This window comes from Lissotriton vulgaris, chromosome 3_1 (assembly GCF_964263255.1).
Source record: "Lissotriton vulgaris chromosome 3_1, aLisVul1.2, whole genome shotgun sequence".
In the NCBI taxonomy this organism is placed as follows: domain Eukaryota; kingdom Metazoa; phylum Chordata; class Amphibia; order Caudata; family Salamandridae; genus Lissotriton; species Lissotriton vulgaris.
The window spans coordinates 980,500,685-980,527,921 of NC_141689.1; the positions used below are offsets into that span (position 1 = coordinate 980,500,685).

At 48.3% G+C, this 27,237-nt stretch overlaps 1 protein-coding gene across 4 annotated transcripts in view; it reads right to left on the bottom strand.

Moving 5' to 3' along the window:
- VPS13A (vacuolar protein sorting 13 homolog A) overlaps positions 1-27,237 on the bottom strand; it is a 2,146,181-nt gene that overhangs the window by 1,681,639 nt on the left and 437,305 nt on the right. For all 4 annotated transcript variants that reach the window (XM_086961343.1, XM_086961342.1, XM_086961345.1 and 1 more), the window contains exons 21-22: positions 16,927-17,059; positions 6,544-6,661 (exon numbers count right to left, since the gene is read on the bottom strand). In XM_086961343.1, the coding sequence (XP_086817469.1) occupies positions 6,544-6,661; positions 16,927-17,059 (251 nt within the window). The remainder of the gene's footprint in view (positions 1-6,543; positions 6,662-16,926; positions 17,060-27,237) is intronic.

A 27,237-nucleotide genomic window follows, 5' to 3' on the forward strand; every position in this document is an offset into this window, starting at 1 on the left:
GATTCCCTGGTTAAAATATTTAAAAGCAAATTTTAAAGAGTTGGGACGTCCTGATTTGTTTTTTAATCCAGATTGTATCACCAGGCAGGATATAACGTTTATAAAGCACTCCTTTATACAATCAAAAAAAATGGACAGAGAGGAGAAAGAACTGCTGAAACCAAGTGTGAGCAAACATTTAATGCTTAAAACCTTCTTAGATATTGAGCAGTATTTATCTTGCCCGTTGCCAGCCTATGAGCGCTTTTTATCAACAAGGTTTAGATTTAACCTCTTTCATCTTTTATTGGCAGTTCCAAGGGGCAGTAATAATGGGATGGTGTTAGCACCCTGTGGCTGCGACAACTTGTCTCCACAGGATCTGCTCCACTTTAGTTTCTTCTGTAAATATTATGTTATGCCCAGGTCTGTCTATTTATTACCTCTTTTAAAAAGACTTCGTTTTGTCCAAGTATGTCCTGCTCTTTTATACTTGCAACTGCTTAACTCTGATTGTATCCCATTCGTGGCCGGGTTCCTTAAATGCGCAATGAAAAACAGAAAATGTTTGGACTTTTAATATCATAGCATTTTACTTGGGCCGACTGATGTTGTTTTTAGTCTTCCCTGCCTCGGGCGTTAATACTGCCGTTAATATACAACAATTGATTTTATCTACTGTATCATGGTTTTAAAGTGTATGTGTTGCATTTTAAAGTGTAACTTTTATGGTTTCTATCAATGAATACCGAATAAAGTATTTGATTTTATTTGACTCTTCAGGACTTCTTTGGGGTTAGGAGAGGCCTCCCCAGAGCCAGTATTGGGGTCATCCCAAACTTGGGTAGGTTGCCCCAGGCTCCCTGGGTCTCTAAGAGTGTGCTTCCCATCCTTACCTCTTCTCTGGGGCCCCCATCTATTAACCTTAGAGACAGGACCTCCAGGATCCTTGGGACTGGCAGCGCTCACTCTGGGCCAAAACCTGCCCCCGAGAGGTCATTGCCTAGGATGCAATTTAGGGAGAGGTCAGGACTGTCTACCATCCTATGCCAGCTTAGGGTACCCCCTACCTCTAGGGACACAAAGGCCACATGATGGTCTGTGACCTCCCCTGGGGTTGCCCTTTCTATCCTTACCTCTCCTGACGAATGCTTGTCCAGGGACACTAACCTGTACACCACAACTGTGTGACTAGCACCTGTCTCTCTCAGGTCAGTACTGGGGATCCCATTCACCTTGAGGGGGTGGAAGTGCATGCTCCCACACTCAGGGATCACCGGCTTACCATCTAGACCCTTCCCCAAGTTAAAAGTTACTAGGACGTCCTCATTTGAGGTATCCTCCTCAAGGGCTACACTAGCTATATCAGTAGTAATCTTTTGCTTGGGGTATGCTGTATCCCATCTGTGGTGTCCTGGCTGCTGACAGGAAAAACTCAACCTCTTGCCCAAGAGTTTCTTCAACCCTGGGTCACCACTACTCTGTTTGCATGAGGTGGGGTGGGTCTTGACCCCTCCCTTGGGATTCTGAGGGAACCTCTTTCGTAGGTTTACTACCTCCCTCTTTTACCTTCTGTGGGCCTACCCCCACCCCTCTTCTTGGGATCACCTCCCTTGGTTTTCTTGAGTACTCTTGTCCTAACCCTTTATGTGCTATCTTGTCCAGATCTCTTGCAACAGTTAGTTTTGTGTCCACTAGCTGTTGGTGTAACTTAGCTGATTCGAAAAAGATAGCTCCTACACCAGAAAATTGTAGAGCCATTCATAAGTGGCGTCTTTGTGGAGGGATCGGACGCTGAAGAGGTTGCATTGCAGGGTCTTCGGTTCGGTTGTGTTCTTGCGGGCGGGTTGCGCTGGGTCCGTGGTCTTGGAGATGCTGCAGGTGTGCCGGCAGCGGTGACAGCTGAAGGGACCGTGGGTGTTGGCTGGTGATGCTAGCTTGCAGTTGTTGTTGCGGCCTGGGTTGAGAGTGTGGAGTGCCGCTGGGTTGTAGCATTGGCGATGCAGAGATCCAGGGTACCTGGCGCTAGTCGCAGTCGGGTCGCGGACGGGCGCAGACGGGCTTGCCTTTGGCGCACCGGTGGCGTAGCCGCTGCGCGGCTGCCATTGAGTAGGGGTCAGGGAGGGCTGGGGAGTGGGGAAGGGAGCTGGATTGGGCCGGTCGCACTGGTCGTGCTGGGGGAGGGCCCGCGGGGGCAGCAGTGGCTGTGAAAAAAGGGCTGAAAAAGGCAAAAAGAGAGAAAAGTGCAAATAAGGCAGCAAAAGTGCAAGAAAGAGTGGAGGAAAGACACAGAGGATACAGAAAGAGTGAAAGGGGGAGATTGAGATGAGGGTAAAAAAGTAGGATTCTAAAAAATGTAATCTCGAGTTGTATGACACCAACTTAACAAGGTTATACTGATATATGTATTTTACGCTTAGAGTGACGGGGTATATTAATGATGTAACGTATCTCAAAGAGACTGGATCTGGTCCCCGTCTATCTGTGCACCCACGATAGTAGGGTACACTTTACCCTTAGTGGCACCAGTAGAATCTTGCCAACTGTTGGATATACACAGAAGTTTTTACCATACATTTGGTTGCCCAGTTTACTTGTACAACCTTTGAGGTGCGACCCCCAGATACACTACTACTGATTCTCAAACAAAGGAACATATGTAAAGAACTTAAACAGTACCAAAACAGTTGAATAAATCGACAAAACACTAAAGAAATGCGACACCAATTTATAAACTGTATTTAGAGGAATTTTTAGAAACAACAATGAAAAAGGTCCACCATAGGGTTCCGGGGATATAGAATTAACAAGGTATGGTAAATCAAAGCATTTCACTCAACCGCAAACAAGCATTGGCACATCAAACGAATATGACACAAAGAAACTCTTTTTCCTGAAAAGTTGGGCTAGTTGGATTACGGTCACTTTAGGCAACCAACTCCTGTAGGGACCTCAGAATCAGTTGCCTCCACAGATAAAGCATTTCTCAGTCAGTTGCAGGCACTTTTATCTGTTGCAATGCTGATTGTGGAAGTAGTCCTGATGCAAGGGATGCAGGCTGCTGAAGTTGCTAAAGGGTGCCGTCAATTCAATGCGGTTTGCGAGGGTTTTCCTGCGGCTACTCCTCAGTAAACTAAGGTGATAAGGCGGTACTGGTCACAGGGTCGATGTCCCTCAAAGTCCTGTCAGTGCTGGTAGAAGTCCAGGCACCACTGAGGTACCAGCTGCCCGGTATCACGGTCACAGTGAAATCCTTTCCTGGACGATAACTCATCTTCTGGACAACCAAGCTGCACTCAAATGGCTCTCCCTTCTCAGCAAACTCAGGTGCACCTTCCAGCGTTAGATCCTGGTGCTGCAAAGCAGCAGTTGGCAGCAGCATAAAGATTCTAGGCTACCAACGTACCCCAGCAGGCTTCTCAGCTGTTGACGACCAGTGCTGTGAAAAAGAGGTCAGCCAACTGACTTTGGAGTCTCTGCTGGGCTCTGGAGAGGACTTCTCCACAAGTAGGACAGATCAGATAAGTCCCTCTTCTTTGCTAGCTACCAGGTTCAGCAGGTGTAGTTCACACCACTACAGCCTCTCTTTCCCAGTTTCACGTTGCAGCAGAGCAGTCCTTCTGTGGTCATTCTTCGATTCCAGTCAAGATCTGATTTCTGGGTGCCATGGGTGCCCTATTTATGCTCAGAAAACAACCTCAGAATATTATGCGGGTTGTACAAAATGGGCTGCCATTTTCCCTCTATCTTGATGACAACTTCCTGGGAAGCATGGCATTTAGCTACTCCAAAATGCAGCATTTTGCTCACTCTCAACATGGCAGAACCCCTCTCTTGGCGTCCAGAGCTCATTAAACCAACGCAGAGGTGTGGCTACCAAGAAGACTACATGCCCTGAAAAACAAACCAGTTTGACCACTGGCTTCCCCTTTCCTGCCTCTAGTGCCAGCCTGTCTACCTACACAATAGAGCAGACCCTCTCCCAAGTGCCCTTCAAAGGCGGTTTCTCCTTTGAGGCTTGCTTTTTGGGCCGACACAGTTGTGGCTTCCTGCAGGAGAGGAGAAACACCTCTCTCCAGGACAATCTTTTATTGTCTCCTTTCCTGAGAGCCGGTAGCATGTTTCCTCAGGAGGGCAGAAAGCGGTCTACAGGACAGACCCCATGTACAGCAGTAAACGGGAACTGGAAACCTTGGGCAACTAAAGTGGCATCTCCTATTTATAAAGTTCCAGGAGTCCTGCAAGACGTTTGCAGTTGGGTCTGGATAGATTGTGCTGTAAGCAAACATGACAAAGACTACTAGGGAAATATGGTCTGGGTTTCCCAATGCTATCCGGCAGACTGAGACCCTTCAAATGGTGCTGACACTGGGTGGTGTCTGACACTTTGTGTCACTCTTCTACAGGGCATTGAGGAGGGATAAAATGAACAGGACATCCAGGCAAGACACACCTGGGACCAGGGGACAAAACTCACTGACTGAGTGGAGAGAGGAAAGCACACTTACCAAAGGGGAATAGAGTAACACAAAATCTAAGCTCATACATTTAAACTACTTACATCGCATGTACCGAACCCCGATAAAGCTGAGCAGAATATACATAGGGAGAACATCAGTGTGTCCGTGCTGCAGAATGGATGGCGCCTTTTTCTTACACATGGCAAAGGTGTGGTGCAGGAGTATTGGGCACTGGCAATAGATAGACTGGAGGGAGTATCTGGAATTGCTTGAGTGCACTCAGCAACACTGTATACATGGCATAATTAAGAGACCAATGGGGAAAAAGATGCAATACAAGTTTATACAACTTGCTCTGGTGCTGGCAAAGAGGCAATTAGCCATGGACTGAATGGAAGACAACAGCCCATCACTTTGATGCAACATGGTATAGTGAGCACTAGCGGAGGAAACGCACATCCGCCTTTCCGGAAGAGGTGATAAGTTCTAGAAGATATGGACTCCTGGGCTGATACTTTACAAGCATTTCAGGAAATGGAGATGAGAGGTTATTGCAGACAGGGTCGGACAAAGGACAGAGATAGCGGGATCAGTTAATACAGGATGGGAAGGATTGGGCTAGTAAGGCAATAGTACTATCATTGATGGTTGGAGGAGAAAAGCTGGGAGGGGAAGAGTATCAGAGTACCTCTGCTTGAATAAGGGACAAAATGAATGTATATATGGCCCCGTACAGGAGGCGGGAGACCCGTTAACTTGATGTAATAAAGAGGAGTGTGTGCTTTTGTGCTGGTAGGAATACAGGACTACTGAGGTACCCTAATATGTAGTATGATAGTATGATTCAGAGCCAATACACCAGTACCTAGTATTCAAAATGGGGGCAAAAACTGGGAGTAAACCTGCAAAAAGCCTTTTTCCTTACAAACAAATTAGAGACTATTTTCTTTTTCTTGAGGAAAGAAGCACAGACAAATTCTATGTATTAATCAACAGAAAATGGAGAATGGTATTTTTGTTGTTGTTTTTCTGTTAACTGATAACATAAAAGCAACAGAAAATACAAGAAATTACATGAATTAAAAGCATTGTACTTCTAGATATACTATATTAGCAATCACAAACTAGCAGAGTTGAAATTGTAGAAAAATCATGAAAACAATGTTTCACTTCAGTAATAGGTTGACCCCTTGAAAAGGTAATTTAGAGCATACTGAGATTGTTGGATTCTGAAAGTAAATCATCTTTTAATGCAGTAGAGAGGATTGATGTTCCATTTCTTACCAGCAGTAGCAACATGGTACATGATATTTCAATTAAACAATATAACCAGGGTATACATGTTATACATTTACCCAACAATGGTGGATAGCTTCACTTGGATATTGTGTGAATATCGTCTGGTGGCAAGAGAAGCTAATACCTTGAAAAAGTTGAAAATGAAACTAAAGAGAAATATTAGAAAAATGTAAGAGGGGGCACTTTTTTACATATTCCAAAAAGTTGGAAAAATGTGCACAATTTTGTTAATTGTACTCAAGTTTAAATTGGTGTGAAATGGGAGCCAACGTGATGGATGCGAGATAACATGCTCCAACCATAAACATCCAGCAGCACCCTGAAGTGTTGGATAGGACTTGGCTGTAACCATGCTGGACCAGTGTTCACCATTGCTTGAGGCACCCTTCTCTTGTTCCTGGAGACACCTCAGCTGCATGTACGCCATGCAGACACAACTGAGACAAGGAGCTGGGTGATAGGAGTAGCCTGTGCTGCCATGAAAGGAGCCAGCTGAAGTGTGATTAAGAATCCCAGGATAATCCAGAACTGCAAGGCCAGGGGCCCAAGGTAAAGAACCATGCATCAGTATGCTTCCTGAGAAGGTTGGTGCAATAATTGAAGAGGAAGAAAAGTGTGAGAAGGTCCAACAGATGGCAGCTATGCCAGCATTTCTTACTTAAAGTGAGTATCTTACTCAAAGATTGACAGGGTACTATGGACAAACCTAAACGGTATTAAATACTATGTGTGTGCATTTCAAGAAAATATATTCAGTGCCACACTGTTCTTGGAACAATAACTTTGAAACAGTAGAACAACATACTTGGGCATTCTTGCATCAGTGACAACCATGGCTCTGCTGAAATCCACTTTAAGATCCATTGGCTCCAAGATGTGCTGAGATGAGCGTTTGATTTTTCGCGCTTCCTTCCAATTTTCACCTAAAATATAAATTTGCTTAATTTGGTTTACACTACAAGTTAAAATATTGCATCACCTGGTCCACTTCTGCCATTCCAGCTCACATGGGAGGGGATGCAATTACCTCAGAGAAATGCCATTTAAGTGATAAATGTTTCAAAAGTTAACATCTTTTGAAACAAGTTGACGTTTTTAAGTACTAACTAAGCTGAGTTTGGGAAATGATGAGTGGACTCAAGCATGGGATGGCTGTAAGAAAATCGTAGCGAATATCGAAAGAGAATTATAGCATTCAGGGAGACAAAGCATCAATATAAAGCTATTACAGGTACAGATTGGGAACTTTTAGAAGCTACAGGTTCAACATCTCGACAGAACAGATCCTACTTGAACATGACAGTACCATGTGAACAAAGTCTATTACCCAGGTGTGCTTTTGACTAAAAAAGAAATGTGATATTCCTCGCTAAATAAAAGATTACACTAAAAGAGTATATATAAGGGAGTATGTAAACATACGTAAAGTGGGACAAATTATCACTCATTAACAGGACAGGCAGGCAGGCAAACCTAGTTGAGATGATCATTTCACACAAACTCCTCTATCTACTGAATGCTGTCCTCCTGGAGACTGCAACACATACCATTATTTTACAGTATATTCAAATTCCTAAATTGACTCTTTCTAAAACTTCCCATAATATTAGGAGGTTGAGCTCTTCATGAATGGAGATTTAATGATTAGGGTTAGTTTAGAAAGTGTTATAGATGGAAGGCAATTTGTTCACATTTTCTTTCTTTCTTTATTTATTTGCATTACACTGGATAACCATGGGGACACAATATTTTGAAGAATGTTAAATTCATGATCTTGTCCACATTCTTTCAGATTTAGATAGATATAACTTTCACTATAATATCCCAGTCTGCAACAGGGGCTCTTCAGCCATGTGCAGTAACACCTCACTTACGACTTCTGACAGGACACGTATATTTGGGGAGAAAGCCTTGCTACAGACAATTGTATTTAATATAACATCCCACAAGTTGAGATCTTTATTTGTGTTTTCGTATATCATTTTAGTAAAAATTGCATTTTAATAAAGGTCTAATCATTAAGCTTCCTTTCTTCCCAAATTGGCTCAATTTTACATGGCTTACAATGCCACCATCACAGACATTTAAGTGGACCTTTAGTCAAAATGTTCAAGGAACCAAACATCTAACAACCTCCTTTCAATCCCATTTAACAATGAGGAAATGTATCTTCCAGCATCTAAAAACACATTAATTACTAACAATCTAGATTTATAACTGCACATGAAAGCAGGTAGAGGCTTAATTGGGAAATGACAGGATTTAGTTCAGGGGATACAAACAAATTAACATATGCATTTTTGGAACAGGATTTTGAAAGACCCTACTAGAAGTACCATACTTTACAAACAGGCCTGAAACTTGAATTATGTTTGGAATTTATAAACCCATCCCGAGCAATGTGATGTCTTTAGCCATGACTGCTGCACGTCTGGTGATAACCTGTACCTAAAAATGCAAACAAGAACCAGAAACCAATAAATGTAGTGATGAAATAAGTCTGAACACAATAGAATAGTTGCCGCTCATGCCCACAATTTAAGATGGATTTGATTCAGACATCTGATTTAGGTCTTTCTTAGCCTGTTCAATCTGGGGCAAAAATCCCATTTTATTTTTTCTGCTTTTGTCTAAAAGTGGTAGGTGCAGGGGCGTGGCCAAGATGGCGACGGAGTAAGACGTGCCTGCGAGCTCCTCCGGCGCCTCGAGCCCTTCATTGCTTTGTATAGCTGTCCTGGGGCGATCTTTGCTCCGGAATCGACTTTATTGGGGTTGCTGAGGTACCCTGATTGCTTTTGAGCCTTTCCCCGTCGAGTTACGACCAGGAACGGCGGACTTAGCCGAGGTGAGGAGGCGGCTACGCACGTGGTTGGTGCGGCCTACACCGCATCACCCGGAGATCTTCGGCTGCCTTTACCCGGGGGACCCTGGGCCACCGCGACCTGCGGTGGGGAACAATCGCATTACAGGACGCCCTGACTGGGACCACCCCGAGCTTACTCTATCCCCCTGCGGATAATTTCGGCTAACAACGTCTGGACGAGGTGACGGGGAGGCGCCGGCCTGTCTGGCAGCTGCTGGACAGCGCAGAGGGACGAGAGGAGAAGAGGTGCTGATCCGATCTGTCCCCGCACAGCTCGGGGGAGACTCAACGAACATTGAGAGTGCACGGCGATCACTGTCCCCTGATAGCTCCGGCCTCCCGGTGTCGGCAAGGCGGGGGTCCCGGAGGGTGCGAGGGAGCGTGGCCTGATATCCCGGGACGCTCCCGGCAATCGCGGAGCGCGAGGGGGCTAGCGCGGCTCCCCATCATGACGACGAGGAACCGCATGAATAAGCCGGGGAAGGACGGTCCAGGGAAGGGTCCTTCTGCATCGTCCCCCGGTTCCAGCAAGTCACCCCCGAAGGAGGACGAGGACGGCCCTGTCACAAAGGCCTTCTTGATTGAACTTTTTGCATCCATCAAGGACGACATCACAGAGCTGAAGTCGCAGCTGGCCTCCGATCTGCGCGAGGTCCGCCGAGATGTGGATGGCATCGGAGAGCGGGTGGCGACCCTGGAGGACCACGATCTAGGCCTTGCGGGTGACGTCCATCAGTTACAGCAGGACATGCTCCGACTCCGGGAGCAAAATTTAGACCTTCAGGCCCACTGCGAGGATTTGGAAAATCGATCCCGCCGTAATAACATTCAAAACCGAGCGGTGCCCTGGGAAGGAGAAGGTTGAAACTTGCGGGAGTATGTGGAGGCCCTTTTTCTGCAGATTCTAGCGGAGGCAGATCTCTCGGAGATCCGCATGGACAGAGTTCATCGAGCTGGGGTGCCACGTGGCGCGCGTTCACCGCCGCCGGACATTTTAGTCTGTGTCCACGACTTTCAATTGAAAGAGAGGATCCTAAGAAAGGCCAGGGATACCAACAACCTACAATTTCGGGGACACAGCCCCCAGCTTTTTCAGGACTTGGCGGCCTCCACGTTACAGAAGCGGCGGGACTTCCGCCCGATCACGGCTTTTCTGCGGGAGCACGGGGTGTCCTACTCCTGGGGCCACCCCTTTCGGCTCATCTTTAGATGGCAGAACAGACTGGTGAAAATACGATCCCTGGCGGCTGCGAGGGAACTTCTGGGCATGGAGGAGGAGGCCGCGTCGGCGGGCGCCAGCGCTTCCCCAAGACGACGATGCCGTTCCCGCTCCCCGGCATGGCAAAGAGTGGGCCGCACTGGAATGGCGGAAGGCCCGAATCCATCGGTGAGCCAAAGTGAAAGGGGAGAGGCCCTTGCCTCGGTGGCTTTGGTGACTGATTCGAGCCGGATAGACAGCTCTTCGGCAGCCTAAGCTCCCAAACCATCGGCCTGTGGGGCCGGAGGGGCTCTACCACCTCAGGTACTTTGTGGGACCTTGCTCCACTGGAGGGTTACCCCGACCCTGAACTCGAGGGGGGCATTACCTGGGTTTTCTACCCCCTTATGGTCATGTCCAACTGCTTCCTCTTTTGGTCTATTTTTTCTCTTTAAGGTTCTGGGGATGTTTTCTTTGTATAGTGTGAAATGAAATGAAATTAAATGAAATGAAATTAAATGAAAAAAATATTTAATAAAGCGCACTGCGGCCAAGCGGCTTCCTGGCGCTGGGGACCTGGTCAGGGCTCACAGAGGGACCTAAGAAGGAAAGGCCTGGGTGAAAAGAAAGGTTTTAAGGGCCTTTCGGAAATGGGTGGAGATGGGGATGGAACGAATGTGAAGTGGGAGGCTGTTCCAGAACTGGGGGGCCAAAACAGAGAGGCGAGTGCCACCAGTTCTGGATTTGCGGAAGCGGGGGATGTGCAAAAGAGAGAGAGAAGAAGAGCGAAGGATGCGACTGGGGGCGTGGGATGAGATTAGGGAGGAGATGTAGACAGGGGCAGAGCGGGAATGAGCTCGAAAGGCAAAGCAGGCTAACTTAAAGAGAGATCTGAAGCGGATAGGGAGCCAGTGCAGAGATTTAAGAACAGGAGTAATGTGAGAGGATTTGGGAAGGGAGAGAATGAGGCGAGCAGCTTGATTTTGAATGGCCTGTAGACGTCGGGACTCGTAGGCTGGGATGCCCACGTACAGGCCATTCCCATAGTCAAGTCGGGAGATGACTAAGGCCAGGACTATGGTTTTGAGTGCATCAGTGGTGAAAAAACGTGAGATTTTCCGGATGAGACGGAGGGACAAGAAGCAGGAAGACACAACAGAGCTAATCTGACTATGCATTGTTAAGTCAGAACTAACTTTGATGCCGAGGGTGCGAACAGAGGAGGAAGGTGTGGGAGGGGGACCAAAAGAAAGGGGCCAGTGTGCTGGGGACCAAGGGTTAGATGGACCACCCGTGAGGACAAGTTCCGTCTTATCGGGGTTGAGCTTAAGATGGTTGGCGCTCATCCACTCGGAAATGAAAATTAAGGTGGAACTGAACTTGGGGAGAGAATCAGGAGAAGAAGAAAGATCAAAGACGAGCTGGAGGTCCTTTTTGGGGTTCCTTTGGGTTGGAGGCGTGTTGATTTGGAATGGGCTCAGTGGTGGTAGCGGTGAATCTGGTATGACTGTGGGTTTATTCGGGCTGTTTAGGGCACTACAGGGGGCACTATGTGGAGCGGGCGGGGGAGGGGAATGTCTAAATGATGCCAGTCAGGATAGGTTCATGGAATGTTAAAGACCTTAATTCCCCCCAAAAGCGTCAGAAGGTGTGGAAATACATTATAGATCCTCATCTAGATGTGGTGGGACTGCAAGAGACTCATTTGGCTCGTAGGGACGAAACCAGGCTCAAGAATAGGCATTACCCACTGATTTACAGGTCTTCGGCCGTCACTAAGCACCTGGGGGTGGCACTCTTGTTCCGCTCTACACTGCAATTCCAACCCATGGGTGTGCGTAGCGACAAGGAGGGTAGATGGCTGATGGTGAAGGGGATGCTCCTTGGCAAGCTCTGCACGTGGGTGGTTCTCTATGCACCGAACACGGGCCAAAACGGGTTCCTTGAGGCTTTCTTGCAGGAGGTGGGGGACTTTGGGGAGGGTGCTTTGGTGGTAATGGGGGATTTCAATTTGGTTTGGGACAAAGAACTTGATTGCTCGCACCAGCAGCGGACGGAGGCAGGCCTCTTTTCCTCCGAGTCGCGTGATGCTATGGAAAGCTTGGGTCTCATTGATAGCTGGCGCGCCCTCAACCCCCACACTAGAGACTACACATTCTTCTCCCACGTTCACCACACATATTCGCGTCTTGATCACATCTTTCTGAACCAGTCGTTGCAGGGGGACCTGAGGGAAAGTAGGATATTCCCGCTCTCTGTATCGGATCATAGCCTCCTGGCAGTGTGCCTGACTTGGGCCCCGGGGACGTCCCCCCACCGCAAATGGTACTTCCCTGTCTCTCTTACGCGAGATCAGGAGTCGTGCACAAAACTCAGGGCGGCCATTGGTGAATTCTTTGAGTTTAACAAGGAAGGGGACACTTCGGTTTTCACCCAATGGGACGCCTTTAAGGTGACGACACGGGGCACGTGCATTGCTTTGAACTCCGTCTTGAACAAACTTAGGCGTGAGGAAAGGGAGGCGCTGGAGGCGGAGATGATGACACTTGAAACTGCGCACAAGCAGAATCCTTCTCGAAGGACGCTCCGTCCGCTTGCGGCAGTGCGGGGTAAACTCAGGGCCCACTATAATAACCGGGCGGAGTATACCCTCCTGCGCTTACGGCGTCTTTCTTACGCACAAGGCAATAAAGTAGGGAAACATCTGGCTCGACAGCTTCGCGATAAGCGCGAGAGAGAATACGTAGGTGGCATCCGGGCGCCCTCGGGTGCCTTGGAGCATCAAGACGCGGCTAAGGCAGAGCTCTTCGGCAAATTTTATGCTGCCCTGTACTCGGCGGATAGCCTGGTGCCGGAGTATCAGGAGGAGTACCCGAGGGCTCATCCACTTCCGCAGGTTTCCAAGGAGTGGAATGACCTCTTGGAGGCCCCCTTTACTAGGGAGGAGGTGATGGCCGCGATTAAGTGCCTTAAGCCACTTAAGGCGCCTGGCCCGGACAGCTTCACGGCACCCTTCTATCAGACCTTTGCCTCTGAGTTGGGCGACTTTTTGGTGACACTCTTTAACGGCATGAGGGAGGCGGGTCAAACTTCGGGCTCATGGCGGAGGCGATGATTTCGATTATCCCCAAAGCCGGGAAGGACCCCTCGAAGTGCGAGTCCTACTGGCCTATAGCTCTACTGAATGTAGATGCGAAGTTATACTCCTCCATCTTGGCTGCACGACTCCAGGACCTTATGCCTGCCCTCATTCATCCCGATCAGTCGGGATTTATAAAGGGTCGTCAGACCCACGACAACACCAGACGACTGATTCACCTGATTGAGAAGGCCAATCGCTTCAAGATCCCGGCGGTCTTGGTGGGCCTTGACGCTGTAAAAGCGTTCGACTGGGTAGACTGGAACTTTCTCTTTGGTACGCTGGCGGCCTATGGTTTCTCCTCCAGATTCATAGCTATGCTGCGGGCCAACTACCACGGTCCTCGATCGAGAGTCATGGTTAACGGCCATGTTTCATCTTTTTTTGCGCACTCCCGGGGTACGCGGCAGGGCTGTCCCTTATCTCCCCTTCTCTTCGCGCTCAGCATTGAACCCTTAGCTCTTAGGGTACGGGAAGACCCTGGCATCAGTGGTCTCCCCTTTTCAGGAGAGCAGCATAAAGTTTCCCTTTTTGCTGATGATGTTCTGCTGTCACTGGCGGACCCGGGAAGCTCCCTTCCACGGGTAGAGGAGGTACTCTCTCAATCTGAGGCAGTGGCGGGTTTTAAGGTCAATCCTAGCAAGTCCTACAACCTTAACCTCACGCTACCATCTGCTGAGGTGGACCGCATCCGGCCGCTCACGCCCCTGTCGTGGGCCAGCTCCTCTATACAGTACCTAGGTGTCCGGCTGACCTCGTCCGTCACCACTCTGTATGCGGCCAACTTCCCGCCTTTGCTGACCCAGATACAGACTGAGCTTAATCGATGGAAACCCATGTTCATTTCTTGGCTGGGCCGCATCCATGCTATTAAAATGACGATGCTCCCCAAGCTCCTGTATCTATTTCAAGCGCTCCCGATTACATTGGATGGGGGCTTTTTTAGGCGTATTAAGACCATGATCTTACACTACATCTGGCAAGGGGGTCGCGCTAGACTTTCCTTCCTCACGCTGCGAAGGCCTTTGAAGAAGGGTGGGGTCGGCCTCCCGGATATGCACCTTTACTATAAGGCGGCGCAACTCCGAGTGCTGGTGGAATGGACCCAGATGGAATCGGAGAAGCACTGGTTGCATATGGATAGGAGTGTGGCGGGGAGGTTGATATGGGACCTGGTCTGGAAGGCGAAGGGGGATCGCCCTCGGAATGCTTATATCAGCACCCCGACGAGCACTACCCTGAAGGTCTGGGACTCGATTTCCAGCGATGAGAGGTGGACCTCCTTCCCGTCCCCCTTCACCCCTATACATTTTAACCCGGCCTTTCCGCCGGCGCTTGTGGAGGGCCCCTTTGATGTGTGGAGGACGGGAGGGTGTCACGCGCTCACGCACCTGTTTCACGGGTATGAGCCACTCACCTTCCATAATTGCATGCGTGACTATGCGGTGTTACCGTCCGAGCGTTACCGGCATGCCCAAATGTTACACTGGGCGTTGTCACCTGAGGTACGGGACGCAGCGACAAGACCTCCTACAGATTTTGAATCCTTTATCACCCGCACAGCATCCATGAGAGGGGTGATCTCATTCCTTTATGGCCTTCTGCTTGATACGGCTATCTCACCTCGCCCTCGATATATGGGTTTGTGGGAAGAGCACCTGGGTCGGGATATCTCCGACGAGGAGTGGACTCACCTCTGGCGTGACTGCACAGATTTAATCATTCCATTGACCTTAGGGAGGCCCACATGAAAACGATGTTGGATTGGTATCTTTACCCAGCCTGGTTGAAAAAGATCTTTCCCTCCACATCAGATAGATGTTGGCGAGGATGTGGCCTCTTGGGGGATTTTCGCCATATTTGGTGGGACTGCCCTGTCATTCGCCCCTACTGGGAGGAGATTCTGTCCCAAATCAAAGATGTACTGGGTTACCCGGTACCCGACTCGATAGGCTTTGTTCTTTTGGGTCTCCGTGATCCGCTCCTGGAGCATCAGACCAAGGCGGATAAACAAATCCTTTGGCTCTGCATTGGTGCGGCCAAGCTGACCTTGGCGGCGGCCTGGAAAAAAAAGGAGGCCCCTGCACTTTCCCTCTGGTATGTGAGGTTGTGGAAACTGCTGAGTATGGAGCGTATGGCGGATGTTTTCAGAGGAGATTTCAAAAACTTCGTTTTTCTATGGGGCCCCCTAGTCCGCTTCCTTTCTCAGGGTCTGCCGTCGGCAGTCTGTCCGCCCACTGTGCGTGCACTCCATTTGTTCCAGGTGTGAGAGGATGTTTTGATGTGTGCCTGTTACTTAGCTGCCACCACTGGGGGGAGGGGGGTAGGGGGGTTGAAGGAGTTTGGGGGGGAGGGTGTTCTGTTTCTTCTATCTCTATGGGGGGGTGGGTTTTTGTGTTTCACCTTGCTGCATTGTTTTCTTTCGGCGGAGAGATGAGGAGGTACAAATTAGACTGATCGACTGAGCCCCCGACTTGGGTGGCTTATGCCTGGCGCCACTGTGAGCAGATGCCTATATATGGACTCCCCCTTGGGGCAACATTATTAGCTGGCGAACTTTGAGACCCATCCTGGCTAGGGTGGCCGCATTGACCACTCTTCAGCAATGTTCATTCTCCTCTGCCATGTAGAGTGAGCTCCTGCGAGGGCTCTTGTCGCATTTATTGTGTTTCTATCTTCTTCTTACTTTTTTTTCTTCCTTCTTGTACTTTCAATAAAAATATCTTTAACAAAAAAAAAAAGTGGTGGGTGCAATATGCTGGTAACTATAGTTATTTTTGATCTGTGCCATCTAACACCAGAAACAAAGTAAGAGGATAGGAAGAACGCTGCAAGATTGGAAGAACTGTCCTTTCTTCCCATTTGTGTTCTAAAATAGGCTAAAAAAGATCAATTTGAGACACCAGGATTATAACCTTTAAAATTGTAAGCGAGCGGACATCCCAATCAATGAGAGATTATGTTGAGAACTGGTGATGAGCCACCAGTTTTTCAATTAAACAGAGTAATGTGAAAACATTTCACACCGTTTTTGTAATTGTCCTTCCAACCACAGCAGTGACAGCTCATAGATTCAAAGATAGTTTCAAAGGTTTTTATTGGATACAGTAGGCATTAAATTAATATAGCAAAGTATGTGGTATTAAAAGAATCTTAGTGGTTAAATCTAAATACATAAAAAAATTACTGGGTGTAAAACAGGGTTGGGGTTAAAGACAGTTTTATGCTAGATTTTTATAGTATCTACAGATTAATTAAAGCAGGTTCATTTAGATTCGTTGTAAGTAACTTTATCTTATGTGCATAACCTAATAATTTGCCAGAGATCCAGCCCATGGGCTCTACGTTTGACATCAAAGTTAGAGGGATCTTAGTCTATGATCCCTAGTGAGAAAGAGTATAATGTAAGGGGCTCTCCAAAATAGAGCTTTCCATTCACCGACAATAGCTAGTACGTCAAATGGTATTAATAAGAAAAACAGCCTTTTGTTAAATAGCAACAACATATTTGAATAGGTAATGATTCTCTTGGTACTGTTTAGTCTCAATAGAAATGCAAAACAAATAAAAATGAATGTGATTATCATAGCATTGTCTGAAAAACATAGCAGCACATGTTGAGTGGATGCTTTAATTGATTCCACATAGCCCAATTGTATTAAATGATTTTGATAAAACACCAAATAAAATGGCAGCAGACCAACTATATTCACCCAAATTACTAAAAGATAGCAACATTAAACCTTTGCCTCTGGACATACTAAAAATAATTAATAAAGGAAAATGACTCAAACTAATGTAAAAGGGTAAGGCTTAATAGCTATAGCTTTGATAAATAAAACTGGTAAATCAAGAAGCTACTACAGTTTGCATAAAACAGTATGATTTTAGTGACTCAACTCAGATCTATTACCAATCTTTCTTTTTCGCGTCCTTGCACCAAATGACAGGTCACAAATTAAACAAGTATGGGTAAATGTATACTCACTATGTTTGCTGTAGAGAAGCTGCATACTGCTAAGCTGTATATCAAAACTTTCATATGCTCTGGACATAATATCTTCAAAGCTGTTTTGCCCAATTTTCAGCTGGGGCAGCTTTTTTCTACTTTTGCTGGTCATCTAAAAAGACACAAAATGATCCATTTGATGTAGTGCCCAATGTATACAGGCACTGTCAAGCTCCTAATTTGTACATTTGTTTTTTCAACAAACCGCATTACCTAAGCAGTTTTACATCAAACAACTAGAAATGAATCAAAGTTAATTGTTGCCAACACACAATGCTGTTTTATGGTGTTATGGTCTACGATGGAACAAATAAACACGAGACTACTTAAGCCTATTTTGTGTGTCATTTAAATGAAATTATGGTTAGGATGTAAGGCCAACAAATAGAAGTCGAAACACTGAACCTAAAGCACAAGTTACTACTTATGTAACAATATATCTTTAAGAGACATTAGTGATAGATTCCTTACCTTAGAATATCCTCAAGCGTCAGACTGGATCCGGAAAGTTTTACTTAGCAGTACCCCTGCGCGTCAGTAGGTGGTGTCCTGCGGCTCCGCATCCGTCACTGGCATCGTAAGTGCCGAGATGATGTCACGGAGAGTATTTAGGCGCCACCCATGCGTGCTGACGTCAGTTCTGTACACGACTTTCCGCGTCAGGAATGCGGAGCCATGCAAGATACTGACCATTGGTGCATAAAACTAGGACCCTAAAAGGGATGACTTTAACCCTAGTAGTCAGTTAGCAGAACGGGGAGGATGGGTGGGGCGGTAAGGAATCTATCACTAACTAATGTCTCTTACAGATATATCGCTAAACAAGTAGTAACGTGTGCATCTGAAAGAGACACGTCAGTGATAGATTCCTTACCTTAGAATAGATACCCCAGCAATACCAACCCAGGTGGTGGGTCTGCGAACAAGATAAGAAATGCGTTACTTACCTCTAACTGCAGTTATCCAGTATTAGTGTCTTTCATAGATTCACATGCCTGAATCATTCCCCGTCGTCGAGACGGGAGCCTCCGGTACATAAAAAAGTAATGTCCTAAGACATACATAAAGAGATTAGGTCTAAGGGACTCACCTTAGTGACCTATCTAGGTCCTTATGCAGGAAGGACCAAATAGAGTAGGCTCCAGGGTCCCACCTTGGTAGCCTATCTGTGTCCTTTTGTAAAAAAGGACCAAAGTAAAAGGAACAACCAATCAGCTACTACCTCCCTCTAGAACCTTCCTGTGAGGAGCCTCAGTCTCTCAGATTTTCGTACGCACCAAGTTGGTTAGGTGTAAACCTGTTAGAGAGAGGTGAGTCCTACCAGGGGAGGCGGGAGGGTGCATGTGAATCTATGAAAGACACTAATACTGGATAACTGCAGTTACAGGTAAGTAACGCATTTCTTATCCAGTATTTGGGTGTCTTTCATAGATTCACATGCCTGAATCAGAGTAGCAAGCAATACAATATGCACATCCTGTGTTGGTACAGCATACATAAGTTTGCATATAAGGAACATTTGTGACTGTAAACCAACATTAACAGTTGCATGCAGTATCTAGTAAGAAAGAAATGTGCATACCAGTCAAGGACGGTGGGAAGTAGGAGGGCTCACCTCACTGGAATAGATGGCGAAGCACAGCTCTGCCCACTGCTGCGTCTTTCGTCAGCTCAGCGTCCAAGCAGTAGTGCCTGGTGAAGGTGTGCGGGGACTTCCTGGTCGCCGCTCTACAGATGATCCTGGAGTGGCACTCCAGCAAACAGTGCTGCAGACGCAGACATGGCTCTGGTGGAATGGGCTTTGGCCCGTGAGTCCAGAGGTCGCCCCGCCTTCTCATGGCAGAGAGTTATAGCTGAAGAGATCCATCTTGATATACTTTGTTTTGTTAAGGGCATGCCCTTCCTAGGTCTGCTGAATGCGACAAAGAGTTGGGATGATTTCCTGAATTGTCTTGTTCTGTCAAGATAGAATTTGAGGCATCTCTGAAGGTCTAAAGAGTGCAGTGATCTCTCAGCCGGAGTAGATGGGTTCGGAAAGAACGATTTAAGAACCACGGGCTCATTTAAATGGAAGTCCGATGGGACTTTGGGTATGAATCGTGGGTTAGTACGCAGGATGACTCTGTCCTCTTTGAATTGTAAGAAAGGGTTCTGGATGGAGAGGGCTTGCAATTCACCTACCCTTCTGGCCGAGGTTAGTGCCAGTAGGAGGGCTGTCTTCCACGACAGGAATTTGATATCCGATTTGTGGATAGGCTCGAAGGGATGCTTCATCAACTGGTGAAGAACTACGTTGAGTTGCCATGTCGGAGGGACAGGTTTTGGTCTAGGGAAGGACCTAAAAAGGCCCTTTAGGAATTGTTTGATGAGCCTGTCCGCCCACAGGGAAGGGCCCCTAGAAGTTCGAGTGAACCTAGAAATTGCTGCCAGGTGGACCTTGATGGACGCATGGGCAAGTCCTGAGTGCACCAGGTGTAGGAGGTATGGCAGGAGTTGCTGGGGGGTGACATGGAAAGGGTGCAGACCTTCCTTCGCACACCAGACGCAGAAGCGTTTCCATTTGAGAGTATAGGTCTTTTTAGTGCTGTCAGCTCTAGCGTTGGCCAGGACATCTCTGCACTCCTGCGGAATGTTCAGGTGGCTGAAATCGCGGTATTCAGGAGCCAGGCTGACAATTTCAGAGGGCCCAGGTTCGGGTGGAGAACCTGTCCTTGAGACATCGTGAGCAGGGTCGGGCGACTGTGTAGGCGAAGAGGCGGATGGATAGATAGACGATGTATTTCCGTGTACCAGTGCTGCCTCGGCCAGGATGGGGCGATGAGGATCAGGGTGCAGGGCTCCGATTTCATCTTCCTGATTACTCTGGGTATCAGTGGGAATGGCGGAAAGGCGTAAGCAAACACGTTCTGCCAAGCTATGGAAAATGCATTCCCTAGTGTTCCTGGTTGGGGAAGCCTGCTTGCGAAGCTTGGGCATTTGGCGTTCTCCCTGGTGGCAAAGTGATCTATCTGTGGTGTCCCCCACTTCGCGAAGATGTAGTCCATTGCTCCCGCATCCAACTCCCATTCGTGGGATAGAGACTGTTCTCTGCTCAGGGGGTCCGCTAGGACGTTGTCTTTGCCCGGAACGTATTCGGCTTTGAGTGTTATGCCATGTTGGAGAAGCCAGTTCCAAACTCTCTGAGATTCTCGAGAGAGAGAGAGAGAGAGCGCGTCCCTCCCTGTTTGTTCAGGTAGTGCATCGTCGTGGTGTTGTCCGTCCTGACTGGGGAGTTTCGGATGCGCGGGAGGAACGATTGGAGCGCCAGGAAAACTGCCCTTAGCTCCAGAATGTTGATGTGGAGTTTGGATTCCTGTGGCGTCCATTTTCCGTTGGTCTGTAGATCTTGCAGGACTGCACCTCAGCCTTCCAAGGATGCGTCCGTGGTGATTATATGTGGTTGCGCCGGAAGCAGGAACGGCAGTCCTTGCGACAGGTGTTTGGTTGACCTCCACCATTGTAGATTGATGATCATAGGTTGGGTGACTCGTATGCGGTCCTCGAAGGATCCCGCAGCTTGTGTCCACTGTTTTGTCAGTTCTTCCTGAAGGGGACGCATTTTTAGGCGGGAGTGCGGGATGAGCAGAATGCATGACGACATCATGCCGAGGAGCGATTTGAAGATACGGACGGTCAGAGTCTTTTTGGATGCCACTGACTTGGCCAAGGAGATAAGTTTCGATTTTCTCTCCTGTGATGGGAAGGCTTTTGTGCATTCCGTGTCCAGGGTCGCTCCAAGGAAAGTGATGACTTTGGTTGGTATTAGAGATGACTTTTCTTTGTTGAGGGTCAAGCCTAGTCGGCGGAAAAGATGCAGACAGGCGCTGGAAGATGCGGCTGCGGCTTCTTTCGACGGAGCCTTTACCAGCCAGTCGTCCAGGTATGGGAAGACCTGGTGTCCCTGCTGGCGAAGAAAGGCTGCGACAGGAGAAAGGCATTTCGTAAAGATCCGTGGGGCACATTTGAGGCCGAAGGGGAGGACACGGAATTGGTAGTGTACACCTGCGACTGCAAATCTGAGGTACTTCCTGTGTCCCTTGAGGATAGGGATGTGGTAATAGGCGTCCTGTAGGTCTAGTGATGTCATGTAGTCGCCTTTTTCCAGAAGTCCCAGGATCTCTTGTAGCGTGACCATACGGAACGACTGTTTCTTTAAGAACACATTGAGAGCTCTCAAGTCGAGGATTGGTCGCCATTTCTTTCCCTTTTTGTGAATTAGGAAGAAGTGGGAATAGAATCCCTCCCCCTTTTGGGCGTGTGGAACTTTTTCTATTGCGCCCTTCTGAAGCATGGAAGCTAGTTCTTGGAGAAGCAGCCATAGGTGTCTGTGAGGGCGCTTGACAGGTGGTGTCTGTGGGGGATTTGAGAGGAATTCCAGCGAGTGGCCGAATTGAAGAAGTTGTAGAACCCACCGGTCCGTTGTTATTTGCCGCCAATTTTGTAGGTAAAAGGAAAGTTTTCCTCCAAGTCGTAAAGAATGTGATGGTGGAGGGGCTGGCCAATTGATAGAGTCATTGGTGATTGCCTGCGGGTCTTTTCTGTCCTTTTCCTCTGTAGGACGATTTGTTGAAGGAGGTCTGACGTCCCGACTGATTTTGGCGCTGTTGAAACTGCGTCTTGCCCTGTGAGTATGAGTAGGAGGACTTGTTTTGATAAGAACCCCTACAGGAGGATTGTCCTCTTCCTCTGTTGGTACGAAAGGACTGATTGCGAGATTGTAGAGTACCTAGGGCTCTGGCTGTGTCGGTGTCCTTCTTGATTGCGGTGAGGGCTTTGTCAATCTTCTCGCCGAAAAGATGATCGCCGTCATAAGGCATATCAAGTATTTTGGTTTGGATCTCCTGTCTGAAAGAGGTGGCCTTAAGCCAGCCTTGGCGTCTTAGGACAGCGGCGCCTGCCAACTGTCTGAAGCCAGTCATGGCCACGTCAATGGCACAGTCGATCAGTTCGGAAGCCGAAGTTTGGCCTTCGAGGAGGAGCGAGTGTGCCTCCGCTTTCAGATCTTCTGGAAGGTCAGCAAGGTAGGGCGCGATGTCCGCCCAGAGTTGACGGTTGTAACGTCCGAGAAGGGCAATGGAGTTGGCGATCTTCACCGTCGTCGCAGACGTAGTGGAAAAACGCTTTCCGACGGCATCCAGCTTCCTGCCTTCTTTATCGGGTGGTGTTGATAAAGGGGATGCAGGGTTGCGCGAATTCTTCTGCGCCGCCTGGGTGACCACACAGTCCGCCTTGGGGTGACCCGTGAGGCATGCTGGAGCCGACGACGTAGCTTTATATTTTTTGTCCAGTCTGGGTACTACTACCTGCAGGGAAGCTGGAGACTGCATGAGTTGTTTGCCCTGTTTTAGTAGGTAATCAATGATCGGGATCGATCTTGTTGTTTTCTTTGTTGGTTCCTTAAAATCATAGAGGAAACAGTCAGTTTCCTGTGTTTCCATGGACATATGGAACCTTTTGGCTGCCCTTTCCATGAGGTTATGAAAACCTCCAATGTCTGCGGGCGGAGACTCCGAGGATTGTTGCTCCGTAGAGGCTGGAGAGTGAGTGACGTAGTCTTGGTCAGCGTCCACGTCTGTATCATCGTCTCGGACTTCCCCTTCTTCATGTTCCCTTCCCTCATCATCGGAGATGGGGTCTTGTGCTGGGTCCTGTGTCCTAGGAAGAACCAGTGGAGGGGGCTTATGCCGTGGCACGGGCGCAGGAACGGACACAGCTGGCTGCGGGGTTGGCGGAACAACAGGAGTGGCCTTTTGTGGAAACCGCTCTTTGTAGTCCTGAATGAGGAAACGCAAGTCTGAAACTAAGGAGGCTGGCAGGCACACCATTGGAGTCACTTGAGTGTGAACCTGGGTATTTACAACTGGATTCACAGGTTCTTCAACCTCCTGCTCTTCGTCAGTACTCTGGCACTTGACAATCAGGTCTGAAGGGCTAGTGGCCTGGGTAAACATTTCCTCCTCCATGTCTTGGTCCTGTAAGAAGCAGGATGGCGTTAGCTGCTGGACTTTACTAGGTGATGTCATTTCCGGTGTAATCGTTTTTTTGGTAATTCTGATGGTAACATGGGATGTGTGGGCGTCCATAGCATGTGATAGGAGCTCAGACTCCTTCCAGGCACCAGTCGCCGTTGACGCCTGTGACGATGGCTTCATCAAGGAGCTCTCCGTCATTGGTTGAACTTTAGTCTTCGTCGACGGTATGTCCGTCGACGACGCTCTCGTCGACGGTGATTTTGCCTTTGATAACTTTTCCGCCGTCGACTGCTTCGTCGTCGGCACCGTCGTCGACGGAGTGCTCTTCGTCGACGGTGGGGGCTTCGTCGACGGTGTGGCTTTCGTCGACGGTGTCGGCGTCTTCGTCGACGGTCGTGTCGTCGACGGCGTGCTCCTAGTCATCGACGGAGCGGAGGATGAAAGCGGTCTACCCGTCGACGATGAGGGTGTTATTCTCATCGACGAGGAAGACGCCGACGATGCCGTCGTCGTCGACACTGTCGTCGTCGACTTAGAGACGGTTTTCAGCGATGAGGTGGTCGTCGATGTCGCCGTCGTCGTAATAAGCAGTGGCTGCTTCCTGGAGACAGGAAGGTCCTTGCTAGACACGGCAGGCTTGCCCTCTGAAGACCTTTTGGACTTCTTAGGAGGGGTGTCTGAGGGGCCAGGCGAGGAAGCCCTAGGCCTCTTCAAGGAAAACTGTGAGGCGCCAGACATGCTCTCACCTTCAGAAACCAAGTCGCCTTCTGGTTTGTCCTTAAGCCTGTTCAGCCATATTAGAAGTCTCCCTTCCCGGTCTTTCTGGGTCTTGTGGGAGAATTTACGGCAAATCCTGCAGTCTATGGACTGGTGGTGAGGATAGAGACAGTATAGGCAGGTCTCATGTTCGTCGTCCACGTGAAGCCTCAACTTGCCACAGGAGGCACAGGGTCGAAAAAGTCCTCTCTTTTTGCTATCAGCCATAGCAAAGAAAGTCGAAAAACTGTAAAGTTTAGATGAAAATCCAAGATTCCTGAGGAGAACTCAGGTGGAGACTCCCTAGCACAACGTGCGGTAGAAAATCTGAGAGACTGAGGCTCCTCACAGGAAGGTTCTAGAGGGAGGTAGTAGCCGATTGGTTGTTCCTTTTACTTTGGTCCTTTTTTACAAAAGGACACAGATAGGCTACCAAGGTGGGACCCTGGAGCCTACTCTATTTGGTCCTTCCTGCATAAGGACCTAGATAGGTCACTAAGGTGAGTCCCTTAGACCTAATCTCTTTATGTATGTCTTAGGACATTACTTTTTTATGTACCGGAGGCTCCCGTCTCGACGACGGGGAATGATTCAGGCATGTGAATCTATGAAAGACACCCAAATACTGGATAACACCAGAAAGTCACGAAGCACAGAACGGCCAAAGAAGCCGTCCCTCTGGACTTGACTGTCAAGGCAGTAATGCTTGGTAAACGTGTGCAGCGAGGCCCATGTAGCTGCCTGACAAATGTCCTGCAAGGGAACGCCGCGTCCCAAGGAAGAAGTGGCTGCCGTTGCCCTGTTGGAATGGGCACGCAGCCCCACAGGAGGCTCCTTCTTAGCCAACGAGTAACAGGCCTTGATGCACAGAACGACCCACCGAGAGATGGTCCGCTTGTGCATGGCCCGACCTTTTTTGGTGCCCACGTAGTAAAAAAAGAGCTGGTCATACACCCGGAACTGCTGTGTGCACTTCAGATAGAACGAGAGCGCACGTCTTGGGTCCAGACGGTGGAGCCTCTCTCTCTTTTGAAGGATGCGGAGGCGGAAAGAAGGTGGGCAAAGTGATGGTCTGGAAGGGAGTGACCAGTCTCCAGGCAGTAGAGGCAAACATTGTGGGGGTCCGCCACCGACATATTACAGCGGCAGGCCCCACATGACTTAAAGCCAGGCATCCCTACGTGCACCAAGAGAAAAAAAGGGGGGGGGACAAAAGTCTCAAAAAAGTAGTCAAAAAGTGACTAAGGTACTTGCTTAATTCAGATCTGCGCATGCTGGCACAGAAAAAGAAAGAACTGACGTCAGCGCGCATGGGTGGCGCCTAAGTACTCTCCGTGAAGTCATCTCAGCACTTACGACACCAGTGACGGACTCTGAGACACAGGACGCCTGGGGATATTCTAAGGTAAGGAATCTATCACTAACGTGTCTCTTTCAGATCCTATATTTACAGTTGTGACACTAGATGACATCATCCGGGTATAATAGAGGGGCATCATGATCCATGATCCCCTTCGAGATAGACATCAATTAATGATGTGCTCACCTGTCTAGGAGAGAGTACCATGATAAAGAGCAAAGGACAGGTATGCTGGGAGGAAAAGTTAGGACAGGCCCTAACCATCAAAGAATGAGAGGACATTTTTTAGAGCTCATCACACAGTTTATACCATGGCTAGCACAGAGACAGCTTATAAGATAGTCTCCTATTTCTATCTAACACCAGCACATCTTCACAGTTGGAACCCGGGCGCTCCAAGGAATGCTGCCATGGATGAGGGCTCACTGGGTCTCTCCTTCATCTCCTATGGCACTGTGTCAAACTCTCCTGATTTTTGGACCAGGTATTAAATGACGTTGACACAGCTTTTAACACCTCCATTCCTAGGTACCCTGCATACACTATTCTAGGGCTGTCTAATCCCTTGACCTACCCTATATGCTCCAAACGCAGCAGACAAATGGGATTGGCACTGGGAGCAGCATCGCACGTAATCTAATCACTTTGGGGGACTTAGAAAATTCCTGATCATACTTCACGGTTGCATAAATTGTGGTTCTCATCCTTGGGCTGGAAAGGGTGTCCATGTCTGTTGATTTCAGTAGCGCTTCCTAGTTGGATATCTGTGCTCTCTTTATCCGGATTCTCTCCTCTGAATTCAGAGAGCTAACATGTCTGACTTATCTATGGTTACTCCGCCTGATCCCCCACGGAACTCAGTGGTAGGCTAAAAGTTAATTACCGATGCAACTCTCCTTCATTGCTCCCTATAGTATGGGTCCTGGACAAATGATATGTATGGGGCAGGGGGGTGGGAGTGTGATGTGGGTGTTGTTTCTTTTCCTGTTATAAAATTGCAGACTATTGCTGCCGGCCTCAGCGTTGTAGGCAAATAGCTGTGTTCCAAATGTCGTATATCCTTTCTCGATGCCGGCCACTGGTTGTAGGTGAATAGCTGTGTAAGGAATAGTTTCTTACCTGTAAATCCAGTTCTCTTGTAGGGGTATTTCAGTGATAAGTCATAAGCATGTGAATTGTCCCACCCACGTGCGGGGACCCCGGAGCACTTCATTAGATCTTCTTAAGTTGTCATCTTTCGACTTTCTTCAGAAAGGCCTGTGTAGACACTTAAGAAATAGAAAGACAATAATGCAGCCTAACTAACTAGGCTACACTGGCCATTACATCATTCTGGCTTAGACCCAGCAGGCGCCTTATTCCCTTGTGCAGGTTGCTGGCCTCCTAGTCCCCATGGTTGACATTTCTGGAACGGCCTCTGATAAAGATTGTTGCTGATTTGTCTGATGGCCTTGGTATCTCTGGAACCTCTGTCAAGGGTAATGTCTCTGGAAACAGTGGAAAGTTTTGCGTTGTTCCTTCGGTTTTTCAAGTCCTACTGCTTTCAAGGTCTCCATTTCCACCTTCATGCAGGCAATCTCCTCATCCGCATGAAAGCCAAAGAGGATAGTGCCAGAAACGTGTAAATTCATAATCCGCTATTGAGCCTCAGGCTTAAGCGAGGTAAGGCGCAGCCAGGAAGGTCTCCAGAGAGCAACTCCATGACAATAGCCTTGTGCCGACAGGAGTGATGTGTTCGCCGCTGCACTTATTACTTGGTTGGACACCATAAGTCCTTCATTCAATATCTCTGTAAAGTCCTCCCTCTTATCCCTTGGCAGGATGTCCGCGAACTGTTGAAGGGATTCCCAAAGGGAACGGTCATGCCTGCCCAGCAGGGCTGTAGCACTAGCAGCCTTCATGGTGTTGTCTGGCGTTTTACATACCTTCCTCCCCACCGAGTCTACTTTACGGCTTCCCTTACCAGGCGGTACTGTTGACGTCGGAGCTGTAGCGTGTTTCTTCTTAGCTGTCACAACAATAACAGAGTCTGGCGTGGGGTCCGTCTGAAGGAATGTGGGATCTTGCTCAGGAGGGCGGTATTTTATTCTGCAGCCTGGAAGGAGCGGATTAGATGGGAGAAGGTGTTAAAAGCAATTCCATTGCCTGTTCAAATAACTTGCC